General features: G+C 35.4%; 2 protein-coding genes across 3 annotated transcripts in view; one reads left to right on the forward strand and one right to left on the reverse strand.

Moving 5' to 3' along the window:
• NT5DC1 (5'-nucleotidase domain containing 1) overlaps positions 1-17,538 on the forward strand; it is a 110,692-nt gene that overhangs the window by 14,804 nt on the left and 78,350 nt on the right. The window lies entirely within an intron of this gene.
• COL10A1 (collagen type X alpha 1 chain) lies at positions 11-8,457 on the reverse strand. Its single transcript, XM_006926099.2, has 2 exons — positions 8,281-8,457; positions 11-3,938 (listed from the first exon to the last, which is right to left on the reverse strand). Exons 1-2 carry the CDS (start codon positions 8,432-8,434, stop codon positions 2,050-2,052), a joined length of 2,043 nt encoding a protein of 680 aa, XP_006926161.1. The 5' UTR covers positions 8,435-8,457; the 3' UTR covers positions 11-2,049.

The following is a 17,538-nucleotide window of genomic DNA, read 5'->3' on the forward strand; positions in this document are numbered from 1 at the left end:
GAGTAATGTCAAGAGAGACTTTGTAGTAGGTGTTTGTTAAATGCTCTGTGTCTAATGAATTACTTAGAAGTTACCTATTCTGCTATGTTCCTTAATTGGGATTTAATTTGCCCCTAAATATCACTATAAAGTTGGTACCATTTATCTTTTAAGAGTTCCTTTTGCTTCTGTGTTTTATGGCCATATTTGCCTGTATTCTAAGCTGTGCTGTCTTTTGCATACCTGCCAATAGGGTTGTTCTGTCTGTTCCCCAGAACTGAAGTTCTAGCTTTGCTGTTTCCTGGCTTGGGAATGTAACCATTCATGTAGTAGTTATAGACAGTTGGGAAAAGTGAAAATTCCATTCTTGTTGCTTAAAAAACCTGACTGGTTGAGCCAGAATAAGAGCAGATATCACTAACCTGAGCCTAGGGATTCATGGTTCTAGTCATAGATTTGCTTGGGTTACACAGATTACTTCTAAGGAATAGAGATGCCTTTATAGTAAGTTACCCTGGGGACTTCACCCAGACTGTTCTGGTTCAATCGATGGGCTGGTGGAGGCTCAAGAACAGTATTTTCCAGCCTAGAAAAATATTGCCTTTTGATCGACATAAAAATTGCTTGCCTTCCTTTTATGTAATTTTACCATCAAAATAATCCTAAATATTATGACTAAAAACATTTCAAGGCAACAAATAGTGACCGCAGAATATATGTTCAAATTAATATTTCTCTGCTTTTTTTCCCTCCCAGAGGAAAGTCATTGTTGTGGGGTGATTGTCTCACTTTTTTATGCCTAGCCACCAGCCCTTCACCCTGGCTTAGAGGTCACATGTGATTCTGAGGGTGCCTTTTCACTCTCTGCACTGAGTGCTAGGGTATGTGGGAATGCCTGTCTCCAATAGAGAGGCATATCCATGACAACCATAAAGCCACCCACCACTTTATTGTTTTACTTTCTATTGGCTTTGTAAAATGAAAAGCCTTAAAAGAAGGGCTGACAAATGCAGATTGCTACTGTTAAATAAATTTCACATAAAAATCTATTGATGTTATTTTATTGCATTGTAAATAAGGAGTAGGTAAAACATTTCATGCTTTAATAAGTGAGGCGCAGCTTAAAAGTTTTAAACAGCAATATAAAAATACAGTACAGAGCATAAATAAATAATGTCTCTTCATTTCTAGGCAAATTTTGAAACCCTTGACATTAGTTATAATTTCACTGGAATGGGAGGCATAAGGTACATACGCTAGTGTTTTGTAAACCCGCAAAGTCATATTACATAAAATTCAGTGAAGGAATTAAAGAGATCAAATTAATCACTCTTGTGTTAAATAAATACAGTAGGTCAGATACCTACTCCCAAGTTGTGAATAGTGTGTAGAAAGCTTTTCTGCAGTCACAGAAAAGTTCAAAAAGGTTCAGGACTAAAGAAAGCACCTTGCATTTCAGGTTAATTTTAACATACCATTTTGGATTTTTATGAGAGCTATAAAAAGTTCATATGCACCTCTGTATTTGAATAGATCTGGATGCACGGGGCCACATAAGCCTTCGAGTAATGCACCATCAGAAAGATCCTATGGTATACAGTGTCTTTTAAATTTGAATATTCAAGTATTTAAGTTCTTTAAAGTTATGAAACCTCCTAAATGTTTCCTAGAAGTTCTCCTGTTAGTTATTAGAAACAGGCTTATTTTAAAAGGAAATGCTGAGTTTCTGAAATAAAATTTATCATAATTTGTCATCACAGATCAGGGGTCTTTTTGGTAATCATTTTATATTATTTTAGCTTAAATTTTTAAACACTGAAAGGACTCCACAGAAAACTTTGAAGTCTTAGGATTGCTGACTAGAAATTTGAGAGTCTTCACGTATCGTTTACTATTGCTGCTCACTTTTTCAAGGGGGGAATTTGTTGGTCTGAAAGCTCAAATCTGTATTTTAGAAAATTAGAATGAGTCATATTTTTTTCAGCCTACCTTCATATGCATTTTGTGGGATGGGGTGAAGTTGAGGAATGCCTTTTCAAGCATATTTATGTTAGCTTGGTGGGAATATGCTCACATTGGAGCTACTAAGAATCCTGAGAAAGAGGAGTGAACATACTCAGAGGAATATAGGCCATTCGACTCAGCGTTGGGCAACTGGAGCCACACCTGGTCATTTTCTGTAAGGTCGATTATGGCGCTTCCCGAAGCCTGATCCAGGTAGCCCTTGGCGTATTCATCATAGGTGTACATTACAGGGGTGCCGTTCTTATACAGACCTACCCAAACATGGGTCCCTTTCACATGCACATGGTATGAGAAATAGTATATTCCTGGTATCCTGCAAGTGAAGATTCCAGTTCTTGGGTCATAATGCTGCTGCCTGTTATACAGAATCTTATCAAATGGGATGGGAGTACCTATTGCTGGGTAAGCTTTGGAGAGAATAACGGTGAAAGCAGACACAGGCATTCCTATTACACCCTGATTGGCACTAACCAGAGGCATCCCAGAAAGACTGGGCCTTTGGCCTGCCTTTATAAAGCCCTCAGGAAGGGCTGCCTGACCTGGGGGGCCTGGGGGCCCTGGGGGACCTGGGAGACCAGGCGTTCCAGCATGGCCTCTCGGACCTGGAGGCCCTGGTGGCCCAGTGGGTCCATTGAGGCCCTTAGTCGCTATGCCAGCGGGGCCAGGAAGACCTGGAGTTCCTGGATCCCCTTTAGATCCAGGGAATCCTGGAATGCCTGGTGGCCCAATGGGGCCTCTGGTACCTGGTATTCCAGGAGCACCTCTTGGGCCAGTCTCACCGTTGTGTCCAGGCATTCCCTTAGCTCCTGCTGCACCCGCAGGGCCTGGGAGACCACGAGGTCCTTCCACTCCAGGGTCACCTTTTGGGCCTGGTAATCCTGGGTTACCCTTAGGACCACTGAGACCTGGTTCACCTGGGTACCCTGGTTTTCCATCTAGACCGGAGGCACCTCTTTCTCCTTTAGCACCTGGGAGTCCTGCAGGCCCGAATGGCCCCGTCTCGCCTTTGGGGCCTGGGATCCCATGGTTGCCTGGTATGCCCTTTGGTCCTTGGGGTCCCATATTTCCAGGGGGTCCAGTCAGACCTGGCTCCCCAGGATGACCTGCTGGGCCTTGTTCCCCTTTAGCACCTGGACTCCCTGGAAGGCCGACAGGTCCCCTTTGTCCCTTCAGGCCTGGCAAGCCTGGTTTCCCAAAGCCAGGAGCCCCTGGGGGCCCAGCTATTCCTGGAGCCCCAGGATGACCTTTGGTTCCCGGAATCCCTGGCTGGCCTGGGGCTCCAGCAGCTCCTGGCTTTCCAATGCCTTCTGGTCCTCGTTCCCCAGGAGGACCTTGGGGGCCTGGTGGGCCAATTGATCCCCTTTCTCCTGGAAATCCTCTATCACCTTTGATCCCTGGCTGTCCTGGAAACCCATTTTCGCCTCTTTTTCCCATTCCAGGAGGGCCAGGTGGTCCCATGGGACCCTGAGGGCCTGGAAGGCCCCTCTCACCTGGGCGACCAGGAGCACCGTATCCAGTTTCCCCTTTCTGTCCGTTTATACCAGGAACTCCTGGTGCACCCTTTTCTCCAGGAAAGCCCCTGGGTCCCGGGGCTCCTGGGGATCCCTGTTGTCCAGGTTTTCCTGAAACAGAAATTCCAGCTGGGCCAGGAATTCCAGGTGGTCCCGGTGGGCCCCGTGGGCCTGGTAAACCAGCTGGTCCAATATCTCCTTTTGGTCCATATGGTCCTCTCTCCCCTGGTTTTCCTGGCAGTCCTGGCAAACCTGGCTTCCCAGTTCCTGGTGGTCCCGGTGGTCCTGGCAGCCCTGGCTCTCCTTGGGGTCCAGGACTTCCATAGCCTGGTTTTCCTGCTGGTCCAGATGGACCTGGGTGCCCTCGAGGTCCAGTAGGGCCTGGTGGACCTGGAATACCTTGCTCTCCTCTTACTGGTATACCTAAAAGACATGCCCAGTACACACACCCAGAGAGAGAGTTGCTTAGAAACGTTAAAAATAGTCATTGCTTCTTGAAATATGAATCATGACAGAACATTGCAGTGTCAGTCCATTTTGGCGGACTGTTCTTAAATGGTTTCAGATAATACATTTTATATTGTCCTAAAAAACAGTGCTAGAGAAGATGGTTTCACAAACCCATAGCTAACATAATACTTTCATTACATCTAATGATCCGTGAAAATAAGCTAGGATTTACAAATTCATCTAGAATAAGAGTGTAATGGAGGCAAATTTATTATGTTTATTTTGGGAAACTCATCTGTCTAGAAAGGAAAGGAAAAAAGGTGTGACAGAAAAGGAAGAAAAAGACAAGTGCAGAATAAATGAGTAAATATTTAAGAACTAGCACAACTTTCCATCACAAACACTATCCTATGAGACATAAATAAGAAAGGTCCTTAATTCTGATTTACATCAGCCATGGCCCTGCTGAGCACAGTTGAGATTTAAGTTGATTTTCTTTCAACCTCAGTACATACCATGAGCTCTTACATTCTCCATTATTGACTTAAAATTGAAACAGAATTAGAGAATTAGGCTTAATGGGAGAGTACATAAAAAGTGCTTATCTGACGTTTTCCTTGATAAATGCAAATAAATATTATTGATTTCATAGAGCTGTGGGTTCGTTTGAGCTATAACTACTTCTACTAATATAATAAACTTAAAAATCGCTTATTTATTAAGTGCTTGCAAGGTGGAAGTGCTATTGGGCCACGAATGTGGGGGAAGCACAGAGCACATCTAAGAGCTTCAGTCACACAGAGAATAAGACAAGTATACACGTGATAAGTGCTCTAAGAGGAGTCCACGTGCTGTTTTAGTCTTTCAGAGGTGAGATATAACAGCGTTGCTGGCATTAGGGTATACCATTAGGGAACTATTACCATGTCAAAGAATCTTTAGGTAGTAATCACCATAAGCATCTACATAAAATATCCATTCTTTCTCAGAATTCTTTAACAACTAGCAGAGATGGTAATTAAATTATATGATTTTAAGTATCTGGTTGCATAATTTACATTAAAATCATCTTCTGTTTAATAAACTTTAAGAAACATAATTAGGATTTCTGCATATATTATTTAGATTCTCATACTGTCAGAAAGTGGTTCATAGTAATGGTAGCTTTAGTAGATGTCAAAGTAATCAAATAGTTTGGTCAAAACCCTGAAAATCACAATGACTTTTGAGCCACATTGTTTCTGTACAAAAATGGATAATATACTTAAACTCTACTTACCTAAATCTTTAATGGTTTTAAAAATCAAGATGAAGACTAAATTAGAATTAACATTAAATTAATTGAAATTATAAATTGAATTAAAAATCGAAATAAATGGAATTAAAAATTGCTTTTGAAAACATTTTATGATTATAGTTCCCTTTATTAGTTGGTACATTATTATATTTTTAAGAATCTTTCATATTAATTAACTGGCATGTTAGACGTAGTCAGCCAATAGAAGTAGCTAATATTATTCTCTTGGGTAGATATATTCCTGATGTTTGAAAAACATTTGGCGGTAAATGGGGTATCAAAAACAGAGCAGAATCATAAAAATAGATAACTGAAATAGGAAAATCATTTTAGACTTGGTTATCTTTATATTTTGCACTAATTAGGTTTATATTTCATTTCACAAATATTTAAATGTAGCTTAATCTACCTATGGATTTTCAGTAAAGGATATCAGGAAAAGGACTGAGAAAAATTAACTTATGGAAAAGATTTCCATATAGTAACAGAAATCTTGAAATTGACTTTAGTGTACATATATGATATCTACATATAAATTGGTATCCCAACATTGCAAATAGAATGAATAAATAAAAGATTTCTAAATGATTTGGAATAAAAGCATTATTTTTAAAAATGCAAACTATGTTAGATTGGGGTTTGCTTCAGGATCTTATAAAGATCATGTTCAAACTAAAAATAATTCTTAGTCTTTTTGGAAATCTGTTTAACTGTTAAAATAGAAGGGAAAAAAACAAGTCTTATTGAATATGACTGCATTCGACACCACATGAGACTACAACGCCAAGGATAAAGTGATCTCTGCCACTAGAAATATGATATATTACGTGTGATATATACACATCAATTCAGTAATGTACCCTAATGGGTCCTGCACCTCTCAATTGAAGAAAGAATGTGACTCCTTTTGTATCCTTGTGGGACAGCCCCTCTTTGTAGCTTGCCATCTGAACAAATTAGAGATTTGGGTGGTACTATCCTCAAGGAAAAACAATTACCTAGTAGAGACATTTCTTCAATGCCCACAAACTGAAATAGTGGTTGGTTGTGTCAGAATGTGCTACCCATGTGCCCAACAGCTGTGGAGTCCTCTGCAGCATAATTTTGTGTGTTTTGGCTGACCTCTCATTTAACCTGTGTTGAACGGATGTGTTTAGGAATTACATAGGCACTCACTGTATTCTTAATAATTTATTGGTATAAATTGTGGACTTTTTCTCTTTGTTCGGAACATTAATGCCTGCCAATGGATGATAATGTATTTGAGTTTCCACTTTGTATTACCAAGTAAGAGTAAGGTAGATTTAATAGTTAAAATACAACTTCTAAAATTTTCATTTGTGAACTATATATATATATACACATACACACACATATATTTATATGTGTGTATATATATATATATATATATATACACACACATATAAATATACAAGATACCTATTATTCTGCAGAAATAGCCAAGATGATATAGTACATTAAGGTGGGAAGATAGAAATATTTTTAACCTTCTAAAAGTGATGCATTTTATTTTTAATTTAAGACTGTTTCATTTATGATCTTGTAAACTATATAAAGTCTTAATTTATAATCATAAAGAATATAACCCAGTGCTGCCTGTCATAGCATTTCAGATTGCCATTTGTTGCTTTAAGTAGCAGGTTTCCTTAACTTTTATTCTTTCTTTCCTAACTTAATCACTTTCTCTTATTTTATTTGTATTGTGAGACATTCAAGAGTATCTGTTGTGCACCTGTGCATTTATTTTAAACTACCTTTCATGAAATATTTTAAATTTCAACTTTCTTAGACAATCCTCTAATTTGTTCAAAATGGTTGTCTCCAAAAACATAATTTTAAAGTTAATGGCCACCTGAAAATTATATAATTGTATTAACCAATGTTACCCCAATAAACTTAATTTTAAAAAATTAAATAAAGTTAATGTTGAATACCCTTAGCTTTAGTTGCAGGATAAAATATATAACTATAATGAAAAAATATTTTGGAAAGGAAATTTGAATTCCACGATCAATTCAGATTATTCAGTTTAATTCGGTAGATACTTTATAGGCAGTGTGTGTCAAATGTTATTACATAGAATTAGTGAATATAAACTCTAATCATTGCCCTTCTTTGAGGATCTGTTAGCACCTTGCATACATTATCTCAGTACTCTTACCGAAAAGGAGCCGAGAAAGCTGAACAGGTGAGGGGTAGATTCAAGAAGAAAGTTAAAACTTATCTAAGGTAACACCACCATCACTATAACAGGAAGATGGGAAGAGGGGTGGAGATGGAGAGGAATAATAGAAAAAACAGAACTAGAAGTAACTGAAATAGTATAGTAGTAGAAGTAGAAGTACTAGTAGCAGTAGTGGTAGTAATAGCTAACACGTAAGCACTTTACACATATTATCTCATTTACACTTCATAACAGACCTTTGAGATAGTTATTCATTTTACAAATGCGGAAACTAAGGCACAGAGAGGATAAATAACTTACTGGAGATCGCATAGTCTGTGCGCGCTTAACTGTTAAACTATACAAAAATGTATAAAAATTATGAAAATTGCTGCTTCATTTGCCTATTAAATATCTTCAGAGGGTGTCAGATTTTATTTGATCATTAAGACTCAATTTTGTACATATTTCTGCTAGAAGAATAGGTTTTGAAAGCATGTTTTAAGTTTTTAGATATATAAATCTGTTATTCTTTTTGTACAATTGGCAATTATTTTTAATTAAAATATCTTGAACATGATTAATTTTTACTGGATTAATATTTTTAAATTATGAATAGTTATGCAAAAGCATCATTTGAGAAAAAATTTTCAGGCACAAAGGTTCTTAATATTCTTCAGGCATATCTTTCTACTATACTTATTGTGTAAAGGATACTAATGTTCTTGAAAAAACCTACTTTTTTCACAAATCATTTTGGGCTAATTCTACAGTTTGAAAGTTATTTAAAACAACCAACTAGTTAACTGAGCAAAACATACAGTTCAGTTTACCTTTACTCTTTATGGCATAAGGAATGAAGAACTGTGTCTTGGTGTTGGATAGTGGGCCTTTTATGCCTGTAGGTGTTTGGTATCTCTCAGCATAAAACTCTCCATGAACCAAGTTCAAGAACATTAGCAGCAAAAGGGCTATTTGTGGCAGCATGTTCTCAGATGGATTCTGAAAAACAAAACAATAATTTCATACAACTTTGTTATTGACCTGTTTTATTTTTTTAATGTTACACAAGTGAATTCTCTATATGGTTACCTACTTTTTTTTACCTTATCCTATGTATTTCGAATATATTCGATAAATTAATGAGTTATAATTTTTTTAGTTATAGTGTCTTAGTTTTGGAAACCACATTCAAGTAATCAAGTAAAACAGAAGTGATTTAAAAAAATCGTAATTGGATGTCTCTATTAAATAATTCAAGATCTTTGGCATAGATAAAAATATCCAATAGTTCAAATTCGGATTAGGGCATGTTTTTCCAAATCTGGTTTTATTAGGACTGTCTTTTATAGAGACTGATACAAATTAAACTTTCTGAGTGCATTTTAGTAGAAAACCACTTTTTAATCACAAAAATCCAAGTAGTTAATTCACTGAAACTTGCTTCCAAGCAAGCTAACATGGAAATTCAACTGTGAGTATCGAGTCATAGACTTACCTGAGTGCTAGGAGTTCTGGAGATGATTTCTTGGAAGCTTTCTGAGCCCTTCTGTGCCCAGGTGAGCAATGCAGAAGATGCTCTCTCCAGAACTGTCCTGCAGTATTTATACTGTTTTCCTCTTTCTACGTGAGGTTACCCTGAGCTTAAGCTCCTCCCTCAGAGATGGAAAGCACTAATTATGGTGGAAAGTTCTATTGGGCAGACAAACAAAATCAGGTTGGGCTGTCTTTTTTCCTTGTTTTCTTATTGAAAAATAAACTCTTTGTCTTAAATATATATTAATAGTTTTAACCATGCACCATCTTTTTCTGTGATTTTATTTTAGAAGTTATTAGTCAGATGTTTAGGTTAGTTCATGATGTGATGATACTACCCCCTTTATATTTTTAAAAAGCACATTCTTGTGTTATTTGGTTGAAAATATTTGTTAGTATATAAAAGTAGGGGGAGATGTCTTTTGGAGGGGGGTGTGGATTTAAACCAGCATCTAAATTCCTCCATTATTACATAAAGCCATCAATGTGTCCACTGACATTTTTAAATGTTTATGAAAATAGCTTACCCCAATTCTTCCTTATTTTTAGGCTTGAGATTGAAATGCAGTGGTGAAAATGTAGGTATGCTGTTTTGTATTTTAGTATAAGTCTTCAGAAGTTAATAAGAGATTTTAAATATGATAACAAATATTTCAAAAATTTTTTCGTAGTAAATATTTCAGTTTTTCCAGACAGAGGCAAGACATCCATGAAGTTGATAGTTAGCAATATAATTACCTCAAAGGATTTAGTTAGTTTATAGCACTATATACTATGTTCAGTAAATGACTTCTAAAGATTTTATTGCTTAATTTTGGATTTTACTTTAGTGTTGCAGTACAAATTGCAAAACCCTTAAGTTGATAATGTCATGTTATGTCTCTTTAAACAAGATCGTTGTGTTCATTTCAAAAGGAAAAGATTCTTCAAACTTTGCTTTCAGCTTTTTTAAAATTATCATTGTCTTACCTTGTCATTTCCTTCAGGGATCTCGAATCAGCCCAATTAGAAATACTTTTTTCCTCAAAGATGAAGGTAAACATTATCATTGTCATTTTCAATGGTTAGTATTCTCTTTAACAATGCTAGGAGACTCTTAAAATCAGTTTTAGCATCTTAAAGAATCTACTAAAGATAGTAAGTTGAGAGGCCAAAATTTGTATCTTATTTTATGTACTTTTGGAGCTAAATCAGATCAACTATACAGTTGAAGTAGGTGAGAAGGAGCATTTCACATACAGGCACAGACATACCTTTTTTTTTTTTATCTCTGTCGAATTAAAATGGTAAGGACTCAGGATTGGTCAGTAATTGAAATAATTGACTAGCGGACAATTTAAATAAAAGTTTATTTTTCTTTTCCCTCGCATACAATTTTGTGTCTTTTAAACAAAGCCTTGTATAGCACCTTGTAGAAATGTAAATGGATAACATCTCACTGCCTCCCATTCTGTTCTCTTAACTCTCATTTTTAAATCTTTTATTGGTTGCCATATTAAAAATCTACATTGTCAAATATCTCTTTATATAATACTCATAGATACACATGAAATGTGGCTTTATGTCACTTCAAGTGATATTAAAATAATCGGAAAGTCTGTATTCTAATCATTCTTCCATCATTTGGAAATTATGGAATAGCTTTTGTTATGATAATCTGTACTCCACTGTGTCTGTAAGAGACCACAAAAGGTAAGTAAGAGAAAATGGCCAGCTTCCATCTGCTTATGGTTCATTTGGACAAGATTTTAGAAAAGTAGGTGGAGTAACATTATGGATGCTCTTGAATGCTAGGCCGAAGAATTTGTTTTGAAAGGAATATTTGAAATACATATTCTAGTATTTTTATGCGTATGTATGGTTATACACACACACACACACTTATTTGTTATTGAGATTGATACCCTTTAGATAACATGCATTTGAAAGTTAGATTAATTCTCAGCTCTTCATAGGTACCATTGTACATCTGCATAAACTGTTCAGCAGTGGCTACTCTAACTATTTTCAGAGATTTTCACTATAATCTTTCTAGGTGTCTGTTTTTTTCATCAATGCAATGCAAAATTGGACAAGGTTTTTAAGCTCCTCCCAGCTTTAACCCATTTCTCGTTTGCCCTGAGAATACTCGCTGGTGGCACTTGGACCAGCAGCGTTTACCGTAAGATAACTCGCGGATTACAGCCCTAACTTTACCCCCAAAGTTTGCCACAAAGTATTTTGCTTTTATTGTTATTCTTTCATTGCTCTAGTATATCAATAGTCTTTGGAAACAAATGACGTCATTCTATTTATAGCATTGTGTTTTTAGTAGTGATGTTTCCATTTACAAAATATAGTAATTCTCGATCGCTGAAAATGTCAAATCAAATCCTAGAAAACGGAGCATTCCTACGCGTGATGTTAAATTAATGCCGTTTTTTTTTTTTTTCTAAAGGGGAAATGGGTTAAAATTAGATTGTTCTGGTGCTTGAGGTATTCTGCTGTTCTCCATGGTCAGACAGTGGGTAGGCTTGGCTCCATTCAGTACTTATTAAAGACAAAATCCATACCAGGTGGTCATATGCCTTCTTTTGGGCATATGTAAATATATGTGGGTATTTGTCATTCTATATTCCCCCTTTGACTTTGGAAAATGTGGTGTTTTATTGAATAAGCCTTGGATGTTCAACCCTTTTTGCAAATAGTGTACTTATTTCAGCACAGAGAATCTGACTACTGTTTGCTTTGTTAGTCACATAAGAGGCATGGTCTTGTCCAAAACAGATTGTAGAATCAGAATATTTGCTAGCCACACCCCACCCAATTGTGTATTTAAAACTATTTTTATTCTCAGAGTTTACTTGTAGCTGTTTGAAGTGACTAGTCTGTGGCTTTATGATGAAAACCCATTCCACTTAAAACAGAGAGCTATGCTTTTTAAACTCAGTAACTTAAGTGATTTTTTAATATTAAATATGAATGATGTTTTTACACATCTAACATTTAGCTGCTATTAAACTCACCTATTCATTTTCACTTCCCGGGGTCATTCATTAATTCACCAGCTATTTCTTGAATACTACTTATGTGTCAGGCATGGAAATAAAAACTAGGTGAATAACGTATTAAATACCATAAAGCCCATACCTTTATGGTATTTAAACAGTGGTTCTCAACCTTTTCCCTACTTTCACAGTCCTCATGGATATTACAGATTCCTTCAGTCTTTGAGGTTCATTAAGATAGTGCTGGTTCAGAGTCTATATTTTGAAAAAGCTCCACAGGTGATCATCATGGATTCCTAAGTTGGAATGTCTTAGTCCAATATCAATTCTATTACCAGCTTGTTAATATTAGCTACATAATTTTCTGTTGTTTTTGTTCATATGGTTTCTAACTTTATCATAGAAAATGTCTTTTATAGAAATAGAGAGCATAGTTAAAATGAATGCCTGTATACCCATCATGCAACTCAAACTACTCTCAACTCATTGCTAATCAATCTTTCTTCCATTCACCACTCCTCAATATTTTGAACAAATCTCGTATATTGTACCAATTCGCCTGTGAATATTTTAGCATATTTCTCCAGAAGATAAAGAGTCCTTTTTCTTTAAAACAATATCTTCATCATACCTAAGAAATTAACTATTAATGTTATTCAATGCTTTAGTATATGTTCAGATTTTCCCAATTATGTGTGTATACACACATTGTACACACACATTTTCATATATGTAAATATACAAATATAAACATAGTTGCACACAAACATATATATAGTATAGATGTATACACACATAATACATATTCATATGTATTTTTATTGATTTATTGTTTGTTCAAATAAGGTTCATGAATTATCCCTAATTGATAGGTCCCTGTAAATGTAGGTTTCTAATCCATGTCTCTTTTTCCCTCTGCAGTTTATTTGTTGAAAAGCTAGGTCATCTATCTCCTACAATTTTTTACAGTTTGGATTTTATCACTTAAAATACTTTTCTGTGCCTTTTATTTCTTGTAAATTGGTAGTTAGATCTAGAGATTCAATCTCATTCAGGTTTGAGATACACACACTCACTCACTCACTTTTCACACAAATACTTTTTTAGCAGAAATACTTTATTGGCAGTGGTGTGTATTTCAATCAGAAGGCCTTTCCTTGTTGGTTGTCTCTCTTTCTGTGATGTTAGTAGGCATTGATCATTACCTAGACATTGATTCTATTCTGCCTTTGTTTATTAGCTAGAACATTTCTACAAAGAAAAACACTCCTTCATTAACTATGTAGTTACCCTGAAGTACAGGTAGTATAGAAAAAGCAGATAAATACCTTCATCAATATTTAAAACAATAAGCTTGTTTCCTGGCATCCTCCAGAAGTGGCGTAGGAGGGTGTTTGAGTATCATTATAAACTCATGGATTTAAACATGTCTTATGTGTTTCGATCATGGCAGTTATTATTCTTATTATTGCTCAGAGTTTTCCCCATCGTTGCTCAGCAGGCACTTTATAATATCAGCTCATGAATCGTTTTGACATTTCAGTAATCTTTTATAGCTTATTTTTCTTCTAGTATTTTGCACTTTTCCTGGCCCAAATCTCTAATCAGGGAGTCTTGGTTCCTTTTATGGGAAATAGAGATTAGAGACCACAGTGTGTGTGTCTGGGTCCGAGGGAGGGAGGTCATTGTGGACAAAGTTAGGAAGTTTGTTCATGTAATGTTAGTTAACTATGAAAGACATCATAACTTCATACTGATGCATGTAGTTCACTTTTAGGCCCCCTGGATGTATACATAATGACCTCAAATTTGTATGTGTAGCTCCTTAGTTCCATGCTAAAAATCCCAGTTCTCATGACGATGTTGAAGTTATTCATTTGCTTTATTTCTTAATACTCAATAACAACACCGAAATTCACACCACAGTATTGGAAACAATTAAGGATTATTTTTGTAATTCTTTTCGTGTTACCACTAGAGCTATATAGTCAAATTACCATGTTTAAAGTCAGTTGAAATAACTTATTTCAGTGTACTAATGCTACCCTCTCAATTTACTGTTCCTTTGGTATGCTGATAAATGTTTAAGTTGCTTGGGAATGAGGGAGATGTATTTGTTGATATCCATGGAGCAGATACTCCCACCATAGCCAATTTCGAGCTACCAAGGTAAATACATCTAGCTTGTAAAACATCAGAACATTTACCAAGAAACAGTACAAGCTAGCTCCAGCATACCTTGCATATTTCCCAAGTCACATTTATAAAACGGAACATTCAGAAAAGTTTGGCTTCTGTTACTGATCTACCCACCCTGTGTTTCATACTCCTTCTATAAGTAACTGCTTTTTAAAAAAATTTTTTAGGTTTATGCTATTATTTTTTAGACTAGATATTCATATCTCCTTCCAATTTCTTAGATAAATGTCATTATAATATACATAGTTTATTATACCCTTTTTTACGTAATAGTTTATTTTGGAGAGCATTGCATAACATTATGTAGAGATGGTCCACATTCCTTTTGTACAGCTGTATAGTACTCCATTATATGACTGTACCATTGCTTTTTAGCCTTTTCCTTATTGATGGTCATCTATATTATTTCTTCTCTTCTGCTAATACAAATACTTCTATAGTAGATAATTGTGCGTGTATAGATATTTTTGCCTGAATGTCTTTGAGAGAGATTCTTGGAACTGGGATTCATGAGTCAAAGATAAATGCATATGTAATTTTGTTATGTATCATTAAATTCTCCTTCATAGATGTTGTATCATTTTGTATTTCCACCAGTAATGCGTGACAGTGTCTGCTCCCCTACAGGTCCTCAGTAAGATAGATATGTTATTGAGATTTTTGCCCATTTTAGAGGTATAAATTGGAATCTTGTTCTAGTTGTAATCTTTGTTTTTCGTACACATGGTAGAGCATCTTTTCATAAAGTTAAGACCTTATTTCTGGCCCACTTTTCCTGTAAATGTTCTATATCTTAGGATTGTAAACTTCTTTTCTGTATTATAGTTTGTATATGTTTTCCTCCAGTTTGTCATTTGTCTTTTTAGTTTGCTTATAAGGATTGTTTTTTAAATGCAACATTTTCTTATAAGATACATAAATTTTCGATTCAGAATATTATTGTTCTTTTATAGACTTAGAGCTCTAAGGGATATTAAGGGTCATCTAGAGCAGTCATTTCATTCTTCAGATGCAGAAATTAGTTTCTCTTTCATGAATATCTCCTTCCCTAAGGTTTAATCAAGTTAAATTTCGGAAGTGAAGAGCCGTCGGTGCGAGAGCCCATTGAGGGAAAACACCACCAACTAAACTAACGTGTTTATCTCCTTACCCAAGCAGGATACTGATTTTCCTATTCCTCTAATCCTTCAGTCTTTTAGCAGTGGAAATGGGAAAAGTGCCCAGAAATTTAATTATGGCACTTGGAGAGCCACAACTTCCACCACCAACTAGTTGCCTCATTCCTCTTGAAAAAAAAAAAAAAAAAAAAGGCTTAAAAGGACATTCGTGGGTGATATTACAGAGCCCAGGAGCTAAAAATGACCTGTTTGTGTAAATAGTTATCTGTGGTTTAGTGGTTAGATACTTGCTGAGGGTTTGAAAGGAGAAATTCATGCATAAAAGCAGGTGTTTATGAAAACCCCTGAAACTTCAGGCCAGGTCAAGAAAAACTGGGAGTCATTTAAAAAGTTTAAACAAGGACTTTATATTCTATTTTCTATTACATATAAACTGCTACATTACTTAAAGAACTCATAGTTTTGTGCCCCAGGTGCTTAATGACATCACTGTCTTTCCATAGAAACCTGCCCAGTTAAAAATATAGAGCTACTTGGCCCCTTGACCTGAAAGCTTCAAGGATTTTGGCCACCCAACAGGTTCTCAGCCATTTAAATGTGTTCTTACTATATTTACAAGTTCAGCCTTCACAAGACACAGTGTCTGCTAAGTTGGAAGGAGATATTAGATAGAGAGTTAAAGTGTTGATTGGGGTAGTCATAAGGTGACACTTTTTATTTGAATCTCTTTGCTTCCCCGTTATACTTCAGAACAACTGCACAATCGCCAGGTACAGTGAGTACGAAGTAACTAGAGGGTAAGAAGCACTGTGTTTGCAGGTGACAACACAGGTCACCAAAAAATCCACCCTCAAGACTGATGCTCATGCAGCTGTTAACTTGCTCATATTAACAATTAAAATACGTCCCTGAGTTTTCAGTTTAAGTAATGCTGGGCCTTAGTCTGCCTAGCTTTTGTTCCCCCGTATGGAGAATCCTCAATGTGGGATTCTCAACTGCAGAGAGTTTGATGGTTTTTAAAAGAAAGACACAAGCTGTTTATGAGTTGATTTATAATTTAATTTCCCTTATAATATATCCTAGGTAACCTTTAACCTACTTCTTCAAATGCAAATATTTCTTTTTATTTAATATGTTCGAAATAACTCAACTTTGACCTAATGATTAATCTATCTTCAGTTCACTCCTGCCTTTCAAATGGAATAATCATTTTTGAGTTGTCAAATACAGCATAAAGAACTTAAATGTCATACGATGGTATTGGTACCAAAAGCCTTAAAATACATTTTAAATTTTGAATTATCCTATTTTAAACTAGGACTAGCATGTTCATCAAGGAATCTTCTTTCCAAATTTAAGTAAGTTTAGTATTGTGTGTATAAAGTTTCATTAATAACACTTATTAATTTTGAGTTCATAGCAGTTTCATTATTTGTGTTGAGTATTTAGACCAGATTTCTGAGTGCAGCTAATGGTGTAGCATTGGAATCTATGATTTTGTAAAGAGCAGAACTAGTTTACATATACTATTAGAATACATTTATGATTTCATTTTTGGATCTTCGTATTTGTATAGAATTTTATATTTAGCATGAGTTAAAAATGACAGGGGATTGTCCTTGATTACAGCTCTCATGTTAATAAGTATTTGGATATTTCCCATTTTTGCCTCCAGTACTAGTTTTGGTTCTAGTTCCTCCATAATCCTTGATTTCTCACTTTGGTCAGTGTTAGTTTATAATTGCTTTTTAATTTTGCAACCAGTATGATTTGTATAATTGCAGCCAAGAAAAACTTTTAAAGGTTAATTTTAAAAAGGCATTTTGATCATATATGACTGATAAAATAGTACAGTTATAAAAATAGATGCATGCTTATAACATATAGCACAACTATAAAAAAATACAGATATAGTGAGGAAAGAGAATTGTTTGGCAGAAATTCTAGTAGGAGAATTTAGGAGGGAAACTTTAACTTTTGCAGCCTGTGGGAAACAATTGATCTTAACAAATATGACTTGTTTTGGGTTTTGTTTTGTTTTTTTCTTTTTTAGAGGGGGCAGCTTTCAGTCTAATAGTAATAATGTGTGGGTTATTAACTTAAAGGATCAAAATTCTGTGTTATTTGATACAAATGTTGATTAAACTCATGTAGATTTTAAATAATACGATTATAACATTTTTAATAATACCATTTAAAAGCTGGTTCCACAGTAATACTGAGAAATAACTGTGTTCGAGAACCATCTACT

Source organism: Pteropus alecto, unplaced genomic scaffold (genome assembly GCF_000325575.1).
Source record: "Pteropus alecto unplaced genomic scaffold, ASM32557v1 scaffold79, whole genome shotgun sequence".
Lineage (NCBI taxonomy): Eukaryota > Metazoa > Chordata > Mammalia > Chiroptera > Pteropodidae > Pteropus > Pteropus alecto.

What these genes read in the sequence shown, in the direction of transcription:
- COL10A1 (XM_006926099.2), bottom strand. Translation starts at nt 8,434, where the DNA reads ATGCTGCCACAAATAGCCCTTTTGCTGCTAATGTTCTTGAACTTGGTT. An exon ending in TTATGCCATAAAGAGTAAAG is followed by an intron (nt 3,939 to 8,280) that starts GTAAACTGAACT and finishes CATGTCTTTTAG; the next exon opens with GTATACCAGTAAGAGGAGAG.